At 35.1% G+C, this 25,206-nt stretch overlaps 1 protein-coding gene across 4 annotated transcripts in view; it reads right to left on the reverse strand.

Moving 5' to 3' along the window:
• phex (phosphate regulating endopeptidase homolog, X-linked) overlaps positions 1 to 24,962 on the reverse strand; it is a 36,750-nt gene extending 11,788 nt beyond the window's left edge. The window contains exons 1-6 of one of the 4 annotated variants that reach the window (XM_073940121.1): positions 24,840 to 24,936; positions 11,423 to 11,618; positions 6,131 to 6,187; positions 5,769 to 5,930; positions 5,608 to 5,691; positions 2,377 to 2,603 (exon numbers count right to left, since the gene is read on the reverse strand). In XM_073940121.1, coding sequence (XP_073796222.1) covers positions 2,377 to 2,603; positions 5,608 to 5,691; positions 5,769 to 5,930; positions 6,131 to 6,187; positions 11,423 to 11,546 — 654 coding nt within the window. In that variant the 5' untranslated portion in view covers positions 11,547 to 11,618; positions 24,840 to 24,936. 4 annotated transcript variants of the gene reach the window in all.
• Between the last annotated feature and the right edge of the window lie 244 nt (positions 24,963 to 25,206).

Here is a 25,206-nt window from a genome sequence, read left to right on the forward strand (position 1 = left end):
GTATGGTAAATTATACAAAAGCAACAAAGCGCTTTGTCTCAGCTTTTTTAATTTAATAAATTTGGATTTGAGCTTTGGTGTTGTCGCCTTTAATATATTTAATTTGCACCTTTTGCGTTTAGCTGAGCACCCAGTTAAGAGGGATGTCACCACTTCAATATGTTCCCTCTGCCGCAATGCTTACCACCGCTGCTGAGGTAGTAGGTGTGCCAGCAGCTTTTAACCATAGATTTTCAGCTTTGGCTTTTCACATTACTAGATAGGACGGTACTGTGTGTGTACCCTAAGTGATGTGTTCAATTCAAATATAATTTTGTTTGTTTGTTTAAGTTTTCTTAGTAATAAACATGCTTTTACATTATACTGTATGCTTTAGAAAAAAATACATTACATTACAAAAATTAAGCAAATGTAAGAATTAAGTTCTTTACCTTTTAGTGCCCTATTAAATTGCGGCAGTTATAAATAAAATAAATGGGCATATCCACAAACAGTAGCAGTGGGTAGCTTAAAAGAACCAAAACAAAGACACCCGTTCCGGCACGTAATGCACATTTTCAAAGCAGAATAACTGACTTCAAAATTGTTTTTCAGATAAACAAGTGTTTACTTAGCATGTTTCTTAAATATCTGCATGGTATTTTTATGCTTTAGAAAAGTCAAAAACTTACATACAGCACCTTTAAAACTGAAAGATTATTTTCCCACCTAATATGCGGTCAGCTGTTATGCACTACCATTTCTTGTATTAACATGTGACCACTTGTGTTCAGATTTTGTCAAGACCCTCTTATTTCATCATGCTCTACATCACTTCCACAGATGGGCTCAGTGTGAAGCACGAGAACTTGTGAATTAACTAACCAATTTTATGTGGCTTGTGACCAGGAAAAGCAAGAATATGTGGATGCAGCTACTATTTTAATCAATAACGATTTGATTTGGCACTTAAAACATTAGTAATTCTAGTTTGCTTTTCCACAACACACCCCCTAATGATCACAGGTTCGGTCAATGAACGAAAATTTGGTGATTCTCTGCATTCATTCAATCCATCACAAGAGTGTTTGAATCACAATGATAAATCAAATCAAATGCGTTTTTAACTACCTCTGGAAGTGGGTGAAAGTGGTAGGAAAGATTTCATATTTTATACCATATTATTACATAGCTGTCTGAAATACTTGATTCTAATTGATCAGTCACGACATTCCAAGCTATGTTATACTATTCATAAAGTACAGGCAAGAAGGTTTGTCATCACAGCAACATTGGCATGTGATCATTAGGAGGTTGAATAAGACTAAAAATGGTTTTAATTTGCAAAAATAACCATCCTGGATGTACTTTGTCCTATTTATTTCATGGCTACTTTGACATAAATTTTGTTTTGAGCCATAATAACCTAGAATTTCCAAAAGGCAAAGCTAATGAAAACAAAACTGGCTGAATGGCGCTAAAGCATGCAATAACATGCGCATTATTCAGTCACAAGATGGTGCTAAACAGTCAAAAAATGCAAAGCTGAGAGAAGCTAAACTGACTGAGTAAAGATAAGGATAATCTACATATTAGGTCAAATACAGTAGTTACAAAATGTGGCGTGACAGACAAGCAGATACATATGAATGGGGATGCAAGTATGGATGCGAACAAATTCACTGATGGTCAAGTTGATTTTAAGTTCCTAGATAAGCCTGTGTTATTTAGCAGTTGTTGTTTGGGAATAACATACCTTGGAATGTTGCGACTGACCAATCAGAATAGTGTATCCCAGACAGTGTAATAATCCCTGATAACCTCAAACTAAAATCACTGGCTCATTTGGCTACTTCAAGTCATCTTGAAAATCAGTGCATAAGTTCACATCCACATTTAAATGCTCATCATGCTGCTATTTTTGTCACTTGGAACCATTTTGTGAACAAATAATACATAGATTAGTATATGCTTCATCTAACCAGTTGTGTTTCGGTCAGCTTTGCATTTTTGACTGTTTGATGACATCTTGTGACTGAATACTGTGTAGTTTATCGTCAGTCAATAATAGGTACTGTAGGTTAGTGTATGCTCCATTCAGCCATTTCCATTTTCGTCAGCTTTGCATTTAAGAATTAAAAAATCGTAATTGCTCAGAACAATGTTTTTTCAAACGTTTAGACCAAAAATTGTGTGGCAAGCAGCCATGCAAAAAAAAGAAAAAAGAAAAGAAAATTGTGATAAAGTACATCCAGGTGGATGTTATCCCAGCATAATACAACAGCTGCTAATAACTGCCTGGATGTACTTTATCCCTTACTTAAAACTCATCCACTTGTGCTTAGATTAATGAAAAATAATCTCCATACCAAGTGTAAACAAGGCTTAGGATCTCACCTTGATGATGTACTGGTTAGAATTCTTGTCATCAGGAGCGACAAAAAGCCGGATGAGAACAGACTTGCTGTGCTGACTGCGAATCTGTGCCAATGTCTCCAGCAGGTTAAACTGAGACTCCACCCAGCGTGAGGATGAGCCCAGTGCATCACCCAAAACTGGCCAGCGGAATTCTTTCTGCTTTAGATTCTTCAGCAGAGGATTGGCATCCTCAATCTCCAGCGCAGCTGTCAGTTAGGAGGTAGGGAAAGGGAGATGAAGCAAAAGTATTTATTTGTAGTAAAGCAGGGACTCGCAAAAAGTTTAAATAAAAATAAATAAATAAAATGTACAGTTCTATTCCGTTCAATTAAATTCATCTTTTGTTTCTATAACACTTTTTACAAATGTGAATAGAGAATAAAAACACATTATATTTCAATTGTGCAACATTCCATCAAGTTAGAAAGCTGGCATAGTAGTCTAGTTATATTAAAACTGATTCAGATCAGTTTCACTGTTGAAGGTCAGATTAATTCAGGTCAACGTAATGCAAATGTAACTGCTGAAGGCCGGTCCACTGAAGAGCAACTCCACTATGAAACCATGCTTTAAGTTTTAGAACTCTAAGCTTTCAAGTTAGGCTAAAAACAGCTTATACTGAAGCCAATCTGGCAAACTGACAGAATGTGGCACTTTATTAGGTAACAGTGTGGCTGAACCCAATCTATACAAAACATGATCAACACCTCCATCTACATGACTGCAGGTTTAGCTCCGCCCACTGGTTTGTGCTGTTGTAGGTAAATAACAAGAGGCAAACGCAGGTCAACAATAAAGATGCTCTGATGACTGCAGGATGCTGTGCAATGCCAAGCGCTGAAGAAACAGTCTTTGCTTTGTCTTTCTTTTTAATTCCAGCAACAGGAAAGAGTGGATGAACTATTTTAAATGACATTTCAGACCACATCAGTGAGTCCTTTGTTCGCTTCATTTTACCATGAATTCATTAATAAACAAGGCACAATTTGAAGCTGGATTTTCAGAAGATTAAAAGATAATCTGCCTACTACAGTATATGTACTATGCATAAGTAACTGTTACTGTAACTGTTCAGCATTGCTTTGTGTAGATCATTTAATGTTTACTAAGCATTTATGCATTTTTAACTCTTTGAAATGTACTCATTGAAATACTCATTGGAAAAACTCTGAAGTATTACTAAGCGTTATTACAAGACTTACAGTATTGTTACCATATTGTAATCAATGTTAATTTGTTTTTCCTTGAAAAAGGGTTAATTTTACAGTAGCACCCAACTATGAAGGAAGTATCCGTCAAACAAACATTCAAAAGTTTACATCACTGGACACAAATTGTGATTTTGAAAAAAATGTTATGCATTATTATGCAAACTACTTCGTCAATCAAACTCGTGCGAGTCTACAATACATTCAACTACTGTTTAAACGAGAATGATCAAAGAGCATACAAAATAGTTTGTTGCTTTAAAGCATTACATTTCTGATGACAAATCTTGATTGGGTTATAAAATGGACCTCAGAAAACAGTTCAAATGACATCTCCAATATTTAACAAACATACTAAACATGGATTGTCATTGAAATGTTAAACATCAAATATGAAATAGTGTGTTCAAGATTTGAACCACTCCCCTAAACCAATCATTACCAAAGTGGGGTTCCTGTGTCAGGCCACCGGTGGACTTCCAAAAATCAAATAAATTCTATTAAAGTAATAACAGTACCATATTTTATCCATATACTATAACAGGGTGTCCACAGAGTCCTAAAGTATTAAAAGTTGATAAATCGTTACCTTAGAATTACAAAGTTCTATCTGATATTGTCAAACTTGAGTTATTGACATTATTAAATGACAACTTATTTACATTATGGGATGTAGATTACATTAAGACTTTATTTAAAAAGCAAATGTTACACACATACTGTTTGCAATCTAATGCAAAAACTTTGAAGCTCAATATCTCCAAATCATTCAGAACGCATACAAAACCTTATAATTTCAAGGTGACGAAATTGAGAAAATTAAGGCCCTTAAAAGGTAATTTAAGTGTTGTCTAAAATGTTTGACTACAAAAAAATCATAAATATATTTATTTTCCTTCTAATATTAACAATGGTCTGCTTGATCCACACGATTGGTTCAGGCTCGGAAGCATCCAGTCAAGCTCTTACGACCAGGTGATGTTATGTAATTTGTGACAAACGCGGTAATTTGTTGTGACGCTCTCCACATATAGCGAAACTATAGAGCAAAACAGACGGCAAAATGGGAAAATGTTGGAGAAAGATTAACAGTGGCTGAAGCCTGTTGCATGGCTGTGCTCCATTGATTTATTTAACTACAACTGTTTATTAACCGCTGTTTATTAAAGGTGCAATAGGTGATTGTCTTCAGAAACATTTTGTTGAGGTGGTTGAAAGTCTCTTCACAGTCCAATAGTAATCATTACAGTAAATTACCTAAATGTGTTTATGTATTTTTATATTCTGGGTAAAACATAAAACTAAAAAAATGTTTATCCAATTAAATATTGTCTGGCCGACATCTCCCATAATTCCAAAAAGTAGCCCAAGCTCTGTCAGCAAATGCAGATTTGGGCTTTTGCACATCTCTGTTCACGCAGATCTGCCATTCGAATCACAGTCCCTCCCTGGCGTCCAAAGATAATATGCTATGCGGTTAGCATTTTGGCAGATACTGATTAGAACTTGAGACGATTAGGTCTTAAAATATTCTGAGAAGGTCTTCAAAAAGTCTTAAAAAGGTATTTAAATTACCTTTAGGATTCCTGCATATACTCTGAACAAAAAGATAAAAAATAAAAAAATTGATGATTTATTTGTTGAGTTATAATTGAGTTCCATTGTGCCCTCCCATCTTACTAGGTGAGGTTTATATTGAAATCATATAATTAACATAACATATATGGTTATACTGTGCCATTTTTAACCATTCCAAACCACTCCTTTCTTAGAATCTGCTCAGCTCTGATTGGCCAGTCGACCTAGTCTGTTGTGATTGGTTTAAAGCTTACAAAGAAAAAACCCAATGCTTATTTCAACATCTGAATTTCAGCTCTAGAAGCCTCCAGTATATGAAATTAGCAAACAAACAGTGTTGATATTTAAAATTAATCAAAAAGTAATCAGCAACCATGTGTGTAACTGTATGAAAGCTTTCAGGAGCTTATTTTGTGGTTCTTACATTCATTCATGCAGGATGCGTACAGGACTTTGGCCTTCTTCACAGCCTCAATATCTCCACTTCTCACGGGCTGCTCTAATAACTCTGCGGCACAGATATTCAATATTAAAAATCACCATATTTGGGCTCAGGGTATATTTAGTTCATGCGAATCAGTGCACCTTTCAGCTTGAGGTCTACGTTCTGTCTGAGCCATGGGTAAATCCCATAGCTTGATGAGTCTTCGGGAATGGGGTTTTCCCTAAGCCAGCCTCCGCATGCGTACTGGTAGAAGTCATCGCACGGGTCCACCGACTGATCCATCTTACTCAGGATAGATCCGGCTGGAGAAGACACATCAGCAAACACACATTTAGCATTACAGTGATCCTAAACACAGTGTTTCAACTCAACTGAATCATAATGTCTGCTTATTATGTTTAAGGCAAAAGTGAGTATTGTTTAGTAAATTGCTAGGTGGTCGTCTACTGGGAGATGTCCACATGACATTTTGTTCCTAGTACAAGATATACAGTACGTTTACCTGCTTCAACGCAGTGTGGGCCTAGACAGAGGTCTTCATTGCTTGCTTTTTGTGATACTGCAAAGGAGAGAGAGAGAGGAAAAAAATGTCAAACAGACCAATCTATTCACAAATGCTCACAAACACACACACACACACACACACACACACACACACACACACACATACTCTGTTCCCACTGCGCTTGGGCTTCAGCTGTCCATGCTCTGGATCCCAGGACAAAAACAGTGCATGCTCTACTACACACATTCCTAACAAGCTGCACATCTACCAACTGCACATGGAGACAAGTAACATGTTATGGTATAGTCCAGCTAATTAGGTTACATAATTAATTTATAGAAAATGTATTTTTTTTTTTACTTGGTTGTACAGAATGGATTTATTTATTCCAATATGCTTGATTTTAAATTGAATAAATAGAAGAAAAAAAAAATTATTGTTTGTCTGTTTAATAATAACTAAACCCCTTTCTAGATGAACTGCTGGTAATATGTAATGTACCATCCACAATGGAAAGGATGGGAAGGAGCTGTCTTGTTTTATAACACAGTGAACCCTATTTTTTTTAAACTTTCATTTAAAGGGGACCTATTATGCCCTTTTTTACAAGATGTAAAACAAGTCTATGATGTCCCTAGAGTGTGTATGCAATGTTTAAGCTAAAAATACTACACAAATATTATAACTCTTTGAAACTTCCCCTTTAAGGGTTTAAACCAAACTTACCATTTTAGTGACTGTTGCTTTAAATTCAAATGAGATTGTGGCCATTTCAGAAGAGGGCAGAGCTAAAAATACCCGTAAGACACCATGGGGGCAGATTCAAAACAGGACTAGTATACAACTCTACATTCATAATACTCTGGTGAAAACTGTAATAGCGAACGACTGCTTCTCACTCAGGGCTGTTTATGCTAATGAGAGAGAGAGAAAGACCAGCATTAATGGGCGGGGCTTTCCTTTTCAAATGACACTTACTAAGGGAGAACATCAAACAAAGCGTTTCTGCACCGTTTTTAGCAAGTGTGATTATAAAAAATAGAATTAAATATATATTTTTTACCATTAGAGGCTGGCTTTATTAACACACTGTTGCCACACAACTGTTTAAACCCCTTATAAAAGTGATTGCATAATAGGTCCCCTTTAAAATAAATTTGCTTGAAAGTCAAATAATGTTACACTAATTTGTTTAATTTTAATGCAGTATTTCCCCAACCATTATAGAAGGGGGTGCCCCGCCTTTCCAACAGCTTTTCCCGCCCCCCTTGAAGTCAAGGTAATTGTATTTTATATATAGCGCCAGATCACAACTTCTTTTAATAAACAAGCTAAATAGCTTTATGTAATATCTTATTTACATAATGACATGTGATTTCTGTCTCTACATGGTAACGCGATTAAAAATTTCTGCTCTCTGAAAGAGCACGCCACACCTGAAGACGCACGTCCGCTCCCGTATATTTTGCATAGCCTACAGCAGCCACCACACAGGTAAATGATGTGTTGGTGCGTGAGCGATCGATGCACTCGTCACAGCAGCTAAAAATAGCTGCTAAAATATATACAGATGCAGTGCGACTTGTTTAAAGTTTATTGGCGCGACTCGTGCGAGCGGAGTTATCACCTTTATCTAGTGTCTCATCCAACCTTATGACCTTTTCCAGAAGCTCCGCAAGTCTCCTGCAAATTTATACAGGCTCAGTGATTCCCAAAAATTTGTTAAATACTCGGAAATCATGGCAACCAGAGTAAATGAGCAAGAAAACAGATCGCGAGAGGCACAGTGATGGTCTAAGAATTACATTTCTTCAGTTAAATGAATAGAGCAATAAAGATATCATGAGTGCAAATCCCTCTCTCCCTTTTGAGTAATCTGCTGTCAATAGTTAGAGACGAGCAAAATATTTGAATGGTCTTGCATGCATTTAGGTCTTTTTACACATACAAACCCAAAAGTTCTGCGCAGACAATATTGCAAATTCACCAAAAGCTGGCTGAAATTGTTAGATAAATAAAACTTAATTTATTTTTTAACATAAGTATATTACAAGAAATTTTATTTTTAAATATTTATTTATTGCAATAAACAGTTTATAGGTCCATTTCCTTTTAGTAAAGTATTAGATTTATAGGTGTGCATTTTACCTTATTATGCATTAAATGTGAGCTCCAAATGATTTCTTGATTGAGACATGTTGAATTCTTCTTTCATTATTTGCAGTGTTTCCAAATTGCATTGTAATTTTTCATGACAATTTTTATATCTTGTTATATTATTTTCTGGGGCGTTTCATTCCGCTGTGGCAACCCTCTGTTAAAGAAGGGACTAAGCCGAAGTAAAATGAATGAATGAATTATTTGCTGTAAAAGCTGTTTCTGGCCATGACATGTTCACACCTAAAAAGACGCGTTTAAATCAAGGATGCTGCATTTAAAACCTTATTCTCTTAGGTAAGGCAAGATCTTCTCTTAAAGTTCATACTTTGAGGGAAAATGTGCTCAATACATTATAAAGCGTGAAGCATTGGAATCGATGCTCCGTATCAGCTGATCACCATGACAAGGAATCGGTACTTGGTATCAGCTGCAAAAATCCTGATCGAAGCATCCCTAGCTTTGACCCAACTTGGCTGTCAGAGCAGCAATACTCCCCCTGGCTGTACTTGATAAGTCAGTAAAGTGCACCCTTAGGAAAAAAAAAAGTATACTTAAGTAAAGGTCAAGTATAAGTAAACTTTATTTAGTAATTATACAAATATCAATGTACTAGTAGTGTAGTTGAAATGTTCTTTCAGAAGCCCATTACGATACACTGCAGTGATGAAAGATGCACAGTTTGTGGATAAAATAATAAATTATATATATATATATATATATATATATATATATATATATATATATATATATATATATATATATATATATATATATATATATATATATATATATATATATAAAGTTAATTTTAGCTTGTATGCTTGTACAGTTCAAATAATTGTTCAGTTGTTTACTGCTGTCATTAAAAGAAACAACTGAACACTATGACTCCTTGTGTCGGTGTTAGTCTGAACAGCCGCGCCGCCAATCCCCCCTCAGCTGTGTAGAACCATGTGAGAAATAAGTTAAAAAAAAAAAAACTGATGGCTTGAGCAAAAACAATCAGTAGTTATACAACAAAATAACGATGAAGAAAAGGATGGGTGTAGATCATAGGTGTAGATAGATAAGCAACATTAGCGAGAACTGGGAGATGTAACAGAATGCGACTGCTCACTCTGCTGCCATATCCGGAAACCCTAATAAAGTATAATTAAACAATTAATAAAATGTGAATTAAATTTAATAATTAAAAAAAATGTAAAAACCCTGGAATTGTTTTATTTAATTTAATAAGAAATCTCTGCATAGATGACTTTTTCCATTGATAAAGGTGGAAAGCATGCAGTTAATCATGTTTGTCATTTCCTTGGATATTATTATCCATTTAACAAGGCAATAGACAATCAGGAAAAAAGATATTTTCACAGTGCAGAATGCAGAATTCTCAAATTAAGAGAAATGTTTAAAAAAAAAAAAAAAAAAAACTAAATATTTTGTAATATCCATTTCAACAGACTGAAACCTGATAAGTGCGCACTCTCCATGCAGAGGTCAGGGAAGCTGTGTGAATTAGTGAATTTGAGCGAGCACAAAACTGTAAGTACATTGTGAAATCAGACAAGCATTGCTTTTAAGGGCCTGTGTTTATGGTTGAGTCCACAACTGGACAGCAGATGACCACAGCAGGATCCAGCACCCAGCCCCGTGGGACTGAGCCTCATTATCCCCACAACCAGCACACACAACCGTGTATGTGTGTGCGTGTGCGACTAGAATATGTACAGACAGAAATGAGCATAATTACACTGTAGTCTCACCGCAAATATGCAGGCAGCCCTCAACAACTAAGAACAATGAGAAGAACATCATTTATTTGCTGTACACCACCCAGACAGCAAAATACATCTACATAAACTTCAACAGCATGTCGTGAGATGAACATTCAAGTCGCCCCATTTCTGTGGTAACAGTAATAGTTTGGCCAAAAATGAACTCCCACCCCATCACCCCACTTTTTTTTTATGCACTGCATGTCATTCAACAAGTTAAGACACTTTTATGGGTCGTCTAGAGTTTAACAGCCCCTGGTCACCCCAAATTTCCATATTTTTAAGACAAGAGCAGCAGGAACACACTTCTAAACATCTTTTTTTCTCCCTCACAGAAGTAACTAAACCATATGAGTAAATAAAGACAGTTTCATGTTTAGGTCAACTATCCCTTTAAGAACACACTCGTTCATGAAGTCACTTAAACACCCACATTCACAAACAACTGCGAAAAATGCGCCCGAAAGCCTCTAGCATCAAAACTTTAAAGACACATATGCACGTTTGCCAAGCAGAGCTCCTACTGACTGTGCTAATTACAGCCTTCAAAGACACGCTGCGTGTGTAACCGTATACACTCCTAAAATAATCTCACACACATCCAAACACAGCCAGTTGACCCTCTATCCATCTACATGTAACTTTATTTTCATTCATGTTTACATGCATTTATTGATTACTCTTTGTGTTATTTTCTATTACTTCATATATTTATTCATACATTCATTCATCTATACATCCATCCATTTATCCATCTTAATATATTTGATTAATTTACATATCAAATTGTTTAATATTTAGTTATAAATGTGTAAATAGAATATGTATTTTAAGTAATAGATATGTAAATTAATCAAATATATAAACAAAGGGATAGATGATAGATAATGTGTAAACAATGTGATAGACAGAAAGGGGTAAATAAAACCATGTTTATAGTTATGAATATGTAAATGTGTAAATAAACCAATAAATGAAACGATACATATTCTATCGCTTTATTTACATATTCAGCTATCTATCTATCTATCTATCTATCTATCTATCTATCTATCTATATTGCTTAACAGATATTCTATTTAAACATTTACATATTCATAATAATATATCCTTTCATTTACATCTGTCTATTGCTTTATTCACATATTTAACTATCCATCCACCTATCCATCCATCCATCCATCCATCCAATTAATTTACATATCTTTTGTTTTTTATTGGACCTTTAAATGCCTTTCTATCTTTCTGTCTCAATCCATCTGTCTACATATTTATTGCTACACATGTACGTTCAATTGAGTGTATAATATAATCTATCATCATTGAGTAATAATCTCAGCACATGCGGCCGACTCACCCGTGATGACGGCGATCAGCAGTGCGATGCATACACATACACACACAGCCAGTGCAGCTTTCAGGAGAGTGTTGGGGCCCGCGCTCGCTTTGGTTCCTCCTCTCCCCAGCCTCTCCATTTCCATACTGCCACTGAGTCTGGAGCGTTCGCTCTCTTTCTATTCCTCCCTCTCACCCGCTTCTCACCCCGCCTGGCCCTCAAACACACACACACACACACACTTCAATGCTGATCTGGAGTCAGAGGCGGCTGTGGTCGCTCTGGACTGCTCCACAGAGGTGGTTTTGCTCTCACAGGTCTCTGATCAGTGGCAGATGGACAAAGTCATGCTCTACTTGCCAAAAGAGCGTCCCGAACTGAGAGAGAGGAGGGAGGGGATTGAGAGAGAGAGAGAGAGAGAGTGTGAATGAGAGAGTTTGGAGATCCAGGAGTAGGAGGAACCGACTGGAGCACCTTACTTACTAAAGTAATTATATGGCATCCTGCAGGAAGGGCGGGATGATTGTATGGGTGTACGTCTGTGGATCTGCTCTGTGCTTATGCTCCAGGTGTGTGTGGGATTTTTTTTTATTTTTTTGAGATCTTGTCTCTGCCTACTCAATGGTAAGTTTGAGACTATAAGCTGCTTCTGTTTTATATTCCTAATGTTTGCTAAATAAGGAACATGCATGGTGTAATGATGCCAGGACGTCATTTACTGAAGGTTTCCCAGACATTTTATCATGCATGTTACTGATCTGAATCTATCTGTGCTGATTTTCCAGATAAAATGGCAATGTGAGATGCTACTTCCAAGGACACAAAGATATTTAAATACATCAAGTTAATTTTTTAGAAAAATTCCATTAGAATTCTTTTAAACACGTTTTAAATCTGTTCATTTGATAAAATTAAATAATTGTCTATTTGTATTAGGGCTGCACAATATATTGTTTAGGAGTTACAGAATTGTACAAATACGGAATTTATATGATTTCTGCAACAACAACAACAACAACAAAATTCTTCCTTAGAATTGGTCTCGTTTCCAGTCCAAATTGACATTTCAATGCAAAAAACAAGATTTCACCTACCCCACTGGCAGACAACTTTGCTTGTTTTAAAAGGAAAAATGCTTAATTTTGCCTTATTTCATCTCAAGTTGAAAACAAAACCATTTTTACTTGACCCAAGAACAGCGTTCGCATACCTACGCAGCTCTCAAAAATGCAACTACATGTCGCACACTTGTACTACATTGATCATGATTGAAAGCTGCGCCAGAGATGCTTTGAAACAGCATATTTTTAATTACAATAAAAATTTACATTAAAATACATGTTTACAGAAGATTTAAGAAATGCACTGTTAAAATATTATTTACAGAATACACAAGGAGCTATTTTATTTAGAAGATCCTTTTCTACTTTTAATATGAAAAACATTAACAATTAATTTTGTTTCCAAAAGCGCAAGCTATTTATTTTCGCTTTTTATAAGAAAAAATTGTTTGTTTTAGGCAATGTGTTTTTTAATTTCAGTAGTTCAACATTGAAGTTCAATAAATAATCATAGATAGTAGACGGTGTGTGCTTCATTCAGAAATCTCCCACTTGTAATATGCGATCATATTAAAATAAAACTTAAAGCATAAAAATAACATAAATAAATAAAATAATAGATAATTAATCGTAATAGTTAAAATGTTCAATTAATCGAGATTGATTTTAGGCCAAATCGCCCAGCCCTAATTAAATAAAAATTAAAAAGTGAATCAAACGAAACATTGAAAATTAATAAAAAGAACAGATATTTTAGAAACGGAATAACAAAAAATAGATTAAATTAAAAAAAGCTAATTAAAATAGTGAATATTTAATTAAAATAAAAATATATTACAAAATTTTAACAAATGCTAAAATGCATATTATAGAAATAAATCGGCACAATAACAGAAGAACCACTGCCAGCTCAATTTATACATTTAAAATAAATTCTAAATATCAAAAATGTCAAATAAAAGTTTCCACCATTAAAAGTATAGAGGTCCTGTAATGCATTTCAAAAATAAAGGAAACATTCTGTTGAAATTGTTAATTAACAGATCATTAAAATGGTGTAGCTCATACCAATAACACGTCATTACTTTGGCAGCGTTTCCCCAACCCTGTTCCAAGAGGCACATCAACCATACATACAGTATTAGGAAGTTTCCCTTATCTGACCCATTCATTTCAGGTTTTAGAGTCTATTCTATTGTTCTGATAACTTGATTCAGGTGGGTTTGAATAGAAATAAGTTGAACATGTTTACTGCTGGTGTGCCTTCAGCAACAGGGTTGGGAAACACTGGATTTACATTGTTGCACTAATATACAGGGTATCACAAAAGAATACCCCAACTTTTAAAATTGAGAACTTTGCAAAGAAGAAAAAAGGAGAGCCAAATTGCTTTGTCGTCGATTTAAGGAAGCTCTAAAGTTTTATTTGGTTGCTTAACTAAAAGGAATAACTGCAGCTATGCAAACTGTTATGTCCGACATGCTATGAACTTGTTTTTTTACTGAAATAAAACTAAGTACTCTTGACATTGATTAATTACCCAAGGATCCATCATGTTTCTTTGATTAAATACAGATTTCCAAAGTTATGGTATTATTTTTAAATCATCCTTTATGATCTAGTAACAGTTTACTAGTAACAATCTTTTCAAAAGCAACTAAAATGGTCTGAGGTCTAACTGCAAAGATGTCCATGCCAAGATTTCCCAAACAATTCCTCTGATAAGAAATGCATGTGCTTACTGAGCCATCAGACAATGACAGGACTTTATCTAGTGTGCTTAATGGAGGGCAGCTTTCCTCATGAATGCTCAGACAGAGATGCTGAAGGGTGGAAGATCAGCTGTTAGCAGCTGGAGTCCATATCTAATGCTAACATGTGAATGGTAAGATCTGACCTTGTCATTTTTCCAGCAGCACTTGCTCAACATGTGCATTGCATGAAAATGAATAAATAATTTGCTTGCAAAATGGAAGTAAAGCATGATCTCGCCTGCTATTGAACAAAATGTCAAAACACTATAACATGACTATATATACAGAGGTAATGGTGGGTGAAGGTCATTTCCGAAGCAAAATAAAGATGATCTAAAGCCATTTACTGCATGCAACAGGGTTAAAGAAGCCATTATGACTTCCTTTAGGATGCATATTCTTGTTTTTCAAAAGATTACACAAACTAAACTCAAATCACAAAAAAAAATTAAAGATATGATTATTAATTAATGCGTAAATGACTATGGACTCTACCAATTAGCATAATTAAAGGTGCAATATAATGAAAATCTGTGTATACCAAGGCATAAAATGATTAAAAAAAAAAAAAAAAAAAAAAAAAAAAGATCAATATATGGAGTTTCAGAACCCACAGTTTCATCATTCTCGTGTAAATTTCACAAGTGTAAACTTCCGGTGGACAATTGGCCAACCAGAAGAACAAAACTATGAGGAGACTTACAGGCCACGCCATACGCATTTGCATGTATGCCTACTTTAGGTCGTTCATCCGGACCAAACGAGCAGCTACGTCAAGAAAACGCGATTCTGAGATCATAAAAAAAAAGCTCTGAAACTATTAATATGCACACCTCAAGCTGTGTTTGATAAGCCAAACGTTTTATAGTGATACAACAGTGATAATCCTTCTCCCTTAGTAAGTGAAATATGCTTTTATTTTATAAATGCAAGCCCCAAATTGTTTACTGTACGTTACTGACCAACGAAAACATAAGACATGTTTCAAACTCGCCTCAGGATGCAAAATGCAAGATTTACAGGTTACACATTTATTCATCTCCACGCTGAAGATGCATACGGTGTTTAGTTACCTTATGTCAAAATCACTCAGTTCATGCAGAGGTTGATTTTAATTTCTGGCTGTGTTTTCTTCGACTGTAGCTTAAAAAAAAAAAAAAAAAAAAAAAGCCATACATCTCTATCACTCTTTTGTCAAGTTTAATTATGATTTAGCCTTCATCCACAAAAGATCTGGTGAGCAAAATAGGTTAACATTACTCTGATGGGTTTATATTTGGCTGCTGTGTGTGCATGTGTGAGAATGTGAGTGTGTGTGTGTGTGTAAATGATTGGCACATCAGAGCGGAGCTTATTAATATTCATGACATGAATCATATATGGTCAATCATGGACCTTAAGATTCTATAGGTTTTTTTATCAAGCAATATATTAGCTTATAACACCATTTTCTGGACATTTTTTAACTTACCGAAGCCATAAATCTACTATGTAGATATCAGAGAACAATTGAACTTAATAAACAAATCGCAGTATATGGCACCTTTATAGAACATTTGCCATTGACCATGTTGGAGTTAAAAAAATAAATAAATAAAAAAAACATGCATCTATTAAGGGTTATATCATTTTTTAAATTAGCTTTTAAATGTGTACTGTATATGCTGGTATATAGCACTTTGCCAGCACTTGTAAAGTAGCAAACATAAATTAAGGAAAAGCTTAGATATATTTTAGTTCAGTTAATGGTTTATTTTAGAACAAAAAAAAAAACTGAACAAAATAAATACCAATGATGCACAAATGCAAATGCTCACACATTAGTACAAGTAAAATAAGCTGTTGTTTTTACCAGGCAATCGTGTTTTTAAATATGATACACATATTTACTTTTTTTTTATTTACATTTTTATGTTCATTATATTGAAAATGTAATATGTATTTAGGCATCGATTAGGCAAAAAACACTTAAGGTTGCTAAAATAAATCAGAAAATGTATTTAAAATATGAAAGAAATTATAACAAATTAGATGTAAAGGGGGTTTTAGATTTGCTGCATCATAGCTTTTTTTTTTGAAAACCACTGTTTGTAAAATCCTTATTTTCTTCAGACGTAAACACCATTAAAGCCGAAGATCAGAGAATGAGATTGACGTGGAATGCATCAACAAAGGATAGCTCGTCATCTTCCTATGGAGCGTGACTCTACACTAATTGACATTTACTTTGCACAGCACGCAACTCCCAGGAATGATATTGTAGCGGAAAGAGATTCAATCGTTTCTGTAGTTAAAGGCTGGGCTCTGACGCTTGAGCTTCTTATCAGTGTTGAGCTCATTTTGCTCAAATACACCCCCAAGAGATTTGCAATGTAGTTTCGATAAAAAAAAAAAAAGAAGAAGCCTGCCTGATGTTGGATGAGTGTATAAATCATGTTCAAAGATGACACCCGTTCTGTTATTTTGCTCATTGGAAACTTTGAGAAATGGTTAAATAGGAACAACGAAGGTCATAGACAGCAGGAGAAAAAAAAAAAAAAAAACCCACACACGGAATAGTTTATATGACTCATGTATTATGAACAATCATATGCTTCTGACTATCAGGGAAAAAAAAAAAAAAAAAAAAAAAAAACACTTCCGCAATTGCTTGAAAAAAAATACGATATAAAAATGGAACCATAATAAAATAAAAAAATCCATAGAAAATACTGAAGTCAGCTTAATTATTTTGACTAAAACTACCACATTATTGTTAGTGTTGTAGAAGTTTTGCACTTTTAAAATTGCACTGTAAAAAACAAATAAATAAATAAATAGTAATAATAATAATAATAATGATGATAAAACTTAAAATTAATGCAACCAGCTTCAGGACATTTGAGTTTACTTCACTTAAATGGAGTCAATAGCAGTACTTAGGCTGAAAGATGAATCAACTCAAATGTCCTGAAAAAAAAGCTGGTTGCCCTATAATTTTAAGTTGAGTTAATTTTAACTTATTTACAGTGTAGTTTAGGCCATGTTTCTAATGATATTTCAAAAGGAATATCTTGCATTTAGTACACCTTGCGTTTATTTATTTTTTTTATTTGATTTGTCCCAGAAGCTCGAAATCTATTTTGTGCTGAAGCTTTTGAAGACGCACACTCTTCAAAATTATCTGACAGCGATTCTCTTTCTGCTGATTTGTCTAAAATGCAGGACAAGTAACTCCAAATGTCCATTAGGGAATACTATGTCTATGTAAGGATACACTACATTTTTGAACACTTATTAATCAAGGTTATGCACAGTTAAATTATGTGAAAAAAAGTTTAAGTGTTCTTCAAAGATTATAATAGGATTGCCATTTTTAAAAGACAATTTTATTTACTGGAAAATGCTATGCACACACTTTTCTTCTTTCCATAAAATGCCCTAGCAGAGATGAACATAATTTTCTTTGAGGAGGAAAAGGAAGTTCACAAAACCCCCACTAATTTTGTTATCATTTAAACATCCTAAATGTCCACTTTAAAGAATGAAATGAGTCAATTCTGTAGCATGCTGTAGATATTCAGATTCAATAACATCCAAATTGGACAAATTGGAACTGCTGGTAGTAAAGAGGAACAGGAACTATACTTGATATTTAAAGCGTTCACTCATCTCCAAATAAAAATAGACATTTCACAAGAGCCAACAGTATAGTATATACTGTACAGTATATTTAGCATGGTTTGAGTTCCAGAAACCAGAGTTATTGTGCTATATTAAATAAAGATGTTAACTTAACATTTAATATGTGCTATTTTATTTAAGTTAAAAAATATATATGTTTTTAAAATGCATAAAGAACGATTATTTTAAGATTACACAACTTTAAACTCATTTTATCTAGGTGCTAAGCAAGCATTTCTTTTTTGTATTGTCAAAAGAATTTTTTTTTTAAATAAACTATGATTTTTAAACTTGTAGGTTTTTTTTTTTTTATTCATGGTTTCCATTTTAAAAATGTTCCTAAACATAATAATAATAATAATAATAATAATAATAATAAATAACTTTAATAATAAAACAATTTTTCTAAATCCTAACTCAATTTAAAGGGCCCCTATGATGAAATTCAATTTTTGGAAGCAGTTTGGACAGAATTGGGTGTATGTATAGTGTGCCCACTGTCATATTTGAGCAATAGAAACACAAGTGTCTCGTTTTAAAAGTATCTTGACGTTAAAATAGGACCCAAATCCCAGTGATTTTGAGGTCCACCGCAACCTGATGTGGGAGTGCAGTTTTCCTCACCCAGCGAATTGGTAGACAGGGGCCACGTTTCTACAATAACAACATGTACACACGTCCACAGAACTTTTTTTTGCAAATAAACTGGGATTCAAATATTTGTTAAAGCTTCTGTGACGTTTTATAAGTTTAAAACAATAAAATTGCTATGTAATTCTTAACTGCTATAAATCACCACAGCCACATGGTGTTAGTAAACGTGTGTGTGTGTGTACGGCAAACAGCATTTGTATGAGACTCATCCTTTCAGAAAGGCTTGAATAAACTCCTCCACAAATACGTAAAATAAACTTGGTATTTTTGACTAATGAGCTGTATTTCAGCTTCACTCGCGTCTGTCTCTGTCACTGACTGCTGTTTATCTGAAATAACGCATGAGAAGCAGACACGCATGTGGGAACAGTGGGCGGGGAGAAGCAGCTCATTTGGATTTAAAGCCACAGGCTACAAAAACAGCTACACCGTAGTCAGACACCAAGATGGGCAGATTTTGGAGGCTATAATGATGGGTATTGAGCTGAAACTTTACAAACACATTCTGGAGAAACCAGAAAAATATATCTTACATCTTGTAAAAGGGGTAAAATAGGTGCCCTTTAATGATGAATTACATCATTAAAACAACAACATCACCAAACCATGTTTTCACGTAATTTACTTTAATATTAATTGCACTATTTTCATCATTTTTATTTAACTCAAAAGCTTGAATACTTTTCACAATACAAATGCTCCTGAGGAGCTTTTCAAAGAATGGAAACATGCCTTCCAGAAAGTTATATTTATAGACAAAGCAATTGTGGTCAGTGAGGAGGCGGCATGATTTTGCAGAGAAACGGAGCGCGTCTCATTATGCTGTTAGTGAACAGAAGGCCGCGGTCAGAAAGACCAAATACACAAAGAGGAGGGTCACATTCTCAGCATGGGGCGATACTCATGAAACCGCCATTTAAAGGGAACGGGACACTGACATTAGTTCAAACCTGGGCGATGCAGATACACAACATGGAGACTGAATGAGAAACACCGTGAGCTAATGAGAGATGGAGATACAGCGGGAAAGACGTCACTGACCTGAGCCTCATGCCTCCACTCATCCCTGCAGTATATAGGAGGAACAGACTGACTGTGTGTCATTACACCCAAATGGATGCACAGAGACACAGACACACACAGAGAGACACACAGAGAAAGACAGTAAGGCCGACAAAAATATTTTCAATAAATGATTAGCTAATGTTTCCATTAAGTTATGATTTCATTTCTAAATGTTGCAAAATAATGAAATGGCAGACCAGAATCCCAATCTAAACCAGAGTGAAAACCTCAGGGTGTTATGGCTAACAAATGCACTACAGTCACCAAAATTTACAAGAGACTAGAAGACAAGGATCAAGATCACAGCAAAGAGGAGTGAGAGACTAGTGATGGCTTGTGAAAGACTAGTAATGTGCTGAAATCTTTCAGGCTCGTTCAGGGCAAGGGTCTCTATACTTCATACTTATTTCTGACTTAATCATTCAAAGATTTAAGTTGTAATCTTTATAAATGCTACAATCATTCCTGTTCTTTAATTCCGTTCACTGTATTTTCCTCAAAAGAAAAAGAGCTGTCAAAGTGCCTTTGTTATTTTGTAAAAAGCTGTTCTTTTAGCATGTTATACAGACTAAATTGTGTTAATATATAACAAAAATTCCTTATACATCCATATATGAGCAATATCACACTTGTAACAGTGCAATAAGGCTGTATATCGGCACTAGTGCGAAACGTGCACTGGCACAAGGCCACAGGCCGAGTGGCTTAGTGTCCCACCAGTGATGATTTACAGCCATATCGCACTGCTACGAGTTTGATATTACATTTATACATCTGTTCGATGGCATAATAGTGCATAAAAAAATATATGAATAAAATCAATTAAAAAATAATAAATCAAACACGGAGAGTCTCAACATACTTTTGCATTAGGAACTACTTTCTTCCACCATACATTCACATCTGCAGCTGAAGTCAGAACAGCAAAAACCACTGCTACTTCACCATCATCACTTTAGAGCAGGGGTGTCAAATATACGGCCCGCAAACGGGTTTAATGCGGCCCGCGAGAGGATTCTGTAAACTGTTGTTCTAATTGTGCCCACTGAATGAAATTAATGGTTTGCTGTTCTGCCATCCAATCACATCAGTTTGACAGCCTTCTCAGAGAGAAACACCACATCTATACCATGTCATAACACACTGAGGTGTTCTCATGAGGAAACATAACTATTATACATTTTGTCAGTTTAGAGACTAATTTGTACGAGTTTAGTCGTATGAAAATGTACCATTTTAAAAAGGAGGCGTGGCACCCAACCACACCCCTAAACCCACCAGCCATTGGTGGAAAAGCAAATTGTACGAATGAGATCATACGAATTTATACAAATTAGCCACTTTGTTTGGAACCACATATCCGAGCAAATTTTCTTTGTAATGAGTATACAAGAAAACTCATTCAAATCGCAAGCCCTTAAATCACATCCTAAAGTTGGCTGCCACTCAGGATGTGACGCCTGATATTGATGCTCTGGTGAAAGCTAAAAGATGCCAGGTATGAGGAGTCAAATAAACTATGCAAGCTTATTTAAAGTGCTGCACGAGACCCCCTGATATCGTTCTGCAGACATCCCAAGTTTCCTGGAAGTTCCGGGAATCTCTCAGACAGATTTTACTTCATTAGGCACAATCCCAATTCTAGCCCTTAGCGCTTCCCCTTTATCCCTACCCCTCGATTTACGAGTTCATGTCAAGGGGTAGGGGTGTCCCAATTCTCCTTAGCTTGAAGGTGTAGGGCTAAGGGGAAGAGGTGAATAGCCCTTCGAACGAGGATTTTTTTAAGACCACATTCAAACCAAGGAGTAAGACAATTTCTCAGAACACACCAGCCACAACGGCAGATAGTTACACCTGGAGGTAAGGAGATCCACAAATTAGTATTTTTTTGTCATTATTACGAATTTTCACAACAAACAAACATGTTTTAATATATTCTTCACCACGTACGTGCTTTACCAACATTCTTTAAAAAAAAAGCTAAATTTCGCGATCTATAATCCATAGTCATAAATCCGTTACAGCAGTCCCACAACATTCTCACACTCGATGACACTCAAACACCCTGTCAGAAAAGTCTAGTGGCTGGGAATGGGCTTATTACAGGGTCTGCTATAATGTTAATGTTTTTGGTGTGTTTACATAAATGAATATGGGCCCGGTGTTAAATACACAGTATTACGATATTATTGTCACATTGGATCGTTATGATAACATCATTTATGCCTTCGGTGACTTCCTGAAGATAAATACCAATAAATAACACAACTGGAATAACTACAGCAGTCGCCATCGTCTGACCTCATATGAAGCATAAGATTGCAATGACATATGACGACGTGTGCAGGTGTTGTAGTGCTGTCCCAATTCTTAGGGGTAAATTTTGAAGCCCTTGCCCTTCACACTCGGTTTTAAGGGCCAAAGGAAAGGGGTAGAAAAATAGAACTGGGATTGGGCCTTACAATGTCACTCACCAATTTTATAATGTTTTGATCAGCTGTATCAGTTTGAAAATATTCCAATCTTTCCTCCTCAAGGGGCTTGTTATGAGGTCTCTGTCGCCATCTTGTGGATGGACAACATCATTGCTCGGCTCAATGTCAGGCTCATGGATGCAGATGCCATAGATCTCAGAAATTATAAATATTTAATAGGCACTACCTTTATAAATAACATGCATAGATGCAATCTAAACAACTACATTCTCGACTAAAAAACCTCAAAAGTACATGTCCAACAGCTGCAATATTTGTCAAACTGTAGTAAGTTTATTGATCTGCTGTCACCATAGGCAGAGTAATACATGATGAAGAGGCTGTACGAGTTCTAATATTGCAAAATATTGCACGACTATCAGCCAATCAGATTCGAGAACCAGACAGAACTGTTGTATAAATATACATAAATATATAAAATAAATAAACAAAAATTAATTAATATTTGTATGTATAAATTATATTAAATACCCACATCATCATCCTCACTGACAGCAAAGAGTTTGTGATTTCAGCAGAAATGTTCATAGCACAGTGGGTTTGTGTTTGTCTAAACTTCTCATACCCTGCAGATAGCTGTGGTCGTCTATATCCCAAACTCAGTATAAGAAGCCAAGCTTATCGTGGCTGCTTTATCAGACCAAACCTTCAATTTAGAGCATTATGGCAGAAACGAGCCCTCCTATCAATCATACAACTGCTTTTGCTCTACAAAAGGAAAACACATGTGACAACATGAGATTTTTGGTGCCTCAGCTAACCACTGACCCACAGGAAAAACACGAGTCTTATACCTACAGTATATGTGGTTTACACAGTCACTAAAATAGCTGTCTAATGATATGTTAATGAATATTGGGTTACCTGGAATAGACACCTTTTTACACAAGCACCTGACATTTATGTCCTCACTTCTCATTTGTTTTTGTCTCACAGAAGTATTTTTAGATTAACTACAACCAGACATGGGCGTTTTGTTTTTTTCTAACTCCAAAAAAATAACCTCTCCCTCTCTAGGAAACCAACAAATGTAAAATACATCCTGTATAAAACACTTACCTTCAAAAAAATAAGCAATGTACACGATGATACCATTCTAATACAAACAAAGTGAGACGAATAAACATAATAGATATGTGTTGTCATTTTTTTAGTGTCTGATCATTCTTTGAATTTATGAATCATATTAACTAAAACAAACGAGGAAATACAAATGCTGATTTAAATGAGACCAAAAAAACATTTAATATATTATATTAAAGTAAGTTTCAACAAAAACTGATCCTAGAATGAAATATTAAGGATGTATTAAAAAAAACAAGAAAAACTAATGTTCAGTAATTCAGATCATCTTCTTTGACACTTTTCCGGATACACATATATAGATGCATATATTAAAGCCAGCAATTATTCATCCCCCTAAACTAAGAACAGACGCACATGTAAACAGTGTGAGAGGGGCGGAGTCTGCTCTCCCACACACAACCACATCCATGTGTAATTATTTCACTCTGAAATAGAACAGACATACAGGCCTCCGTCTTCCCAGGGGGCACGTCCCAAAGGCAATGTCAACACACCCTTCTTCAGAGAAAACGATCCCAAAAAAACCCTCAAAAACCCAGAATGATGCACAATGAAAACCAATTACAGCAGTACGAAGCCCAAAGATTCAACCCGCATAGGAGAATGACGGATCAACTGATGATTGGATGTGCTTTAAACATTCATCAAGTGGTTTGTTAAAGGTGTGAGAGATCATATATAGGCTGATGAATATCTTCAAGTTCAGTGATAGGTGCTTTGGGATTCAAATATATAAACTCTTAAACTTTTGTCATCAAAGCTGAATGCTGGTACAAAAACAAATCCCTTTATTGAATGACTTGATGGAAAACTGCAGCTTGACCTATGAACTTCCGTCCCTTGCTGAAAGCTTGTTTGTTTTTCATATCAGTCAGTTGCTGTCTTCATTATGTTTCTAGCCTCTTATTGAGTATTTAAATGCTACGCGAGTTTTCTCAGTGATGCTATTAAAGAAACATTCTGAGTCCTACAAAAGAATCTTTCTCTGAACAATTCTAAGTTTAAAAATCTATAATACTCATTTCTGCTAAATACCATTTCAGGGAAAGGTTTTAAAGATGTTGAACATCCTTCCTGGAACCACAGATGTCAATAAATGTTTTTTAATGATGTGATTACTTGGCCCTGTTTACACGTGCAGTTTGTCCAAACGTATCAGAAGTGGCCGAGGGAGATTGATGTAAAGATGGTTTTATATTTGCACATTCAGACTTTTTGTTTAATATAATTTCATAAAAGTATTGTTTGCTAATTCTAAATAGGCAGCCAATGACAATCAAAGTGTAACATTGTTCAAAGTCAATTAATATAGGCTAATTTTGTTTTGAAGTCATACTTGCAAGCAATGTCATACCGAATATTCAGTAGCGTGGTAAACAATGTAGGGACCGTGTCACTGTTCAAAGATGAATGAATGAATGAGTGTGCGAATATAAAACCATTCCTCAATACAAGAGAAACATTCCTATGTGGTTTATTCAACCATCGTCCGTTTTAAATCACTGTTTTGGTATCTCTAAAGGGATCTATAAGCGAGAGTATTGCGTCTGTGTGGGCTTTTCTGGCCTATTAAGTTAATATCGCAAAATAAGAATACAAAGTAGATCATAGAAAACAATAAAGACCACAACCATTAAATACCATTTCGGCACAAACTTACCACATTTGTGGAGGCTGTAAAGAAAGACTACAGGGACTTGGCTGCAAATCAACAGGAATAAAAACAGCATCTTTCTTCAAGAACGCGGTCGGCAATCATGACTTCCGCCCGTTCACAGCTATTTATACTCTCCGGTAAAATAATAATAATAATAATAAATAATTAATAGCATTAAAATAAAATAAAAACTCCATTACAAACGCGAACAACACTTTTGTGCTCGTATAAAACGAACATTTCCCGGAATGTTTGAATATTTACTGGAGGGAATATAAGTGTCAGAAGTAGGCTAATGCAAGTAAAAATATTTTACGTAATATACAATTAACATAGTGAATACATCTATATAATTATATCTCATTCATAA

This window comes from Danio rerio, chromosome 24, assembly GCF_049306965.1.
Source record: "Danio rerio strain Tuebingen ecotype United States chromosome 24, GRCz12tu, whole genome shotgun sequence".
NCBI lineage: Eukaryota > Metazoa > Chordata > Actinopteri > Cypriniformes > Danionidae > Danio > Danio rerio.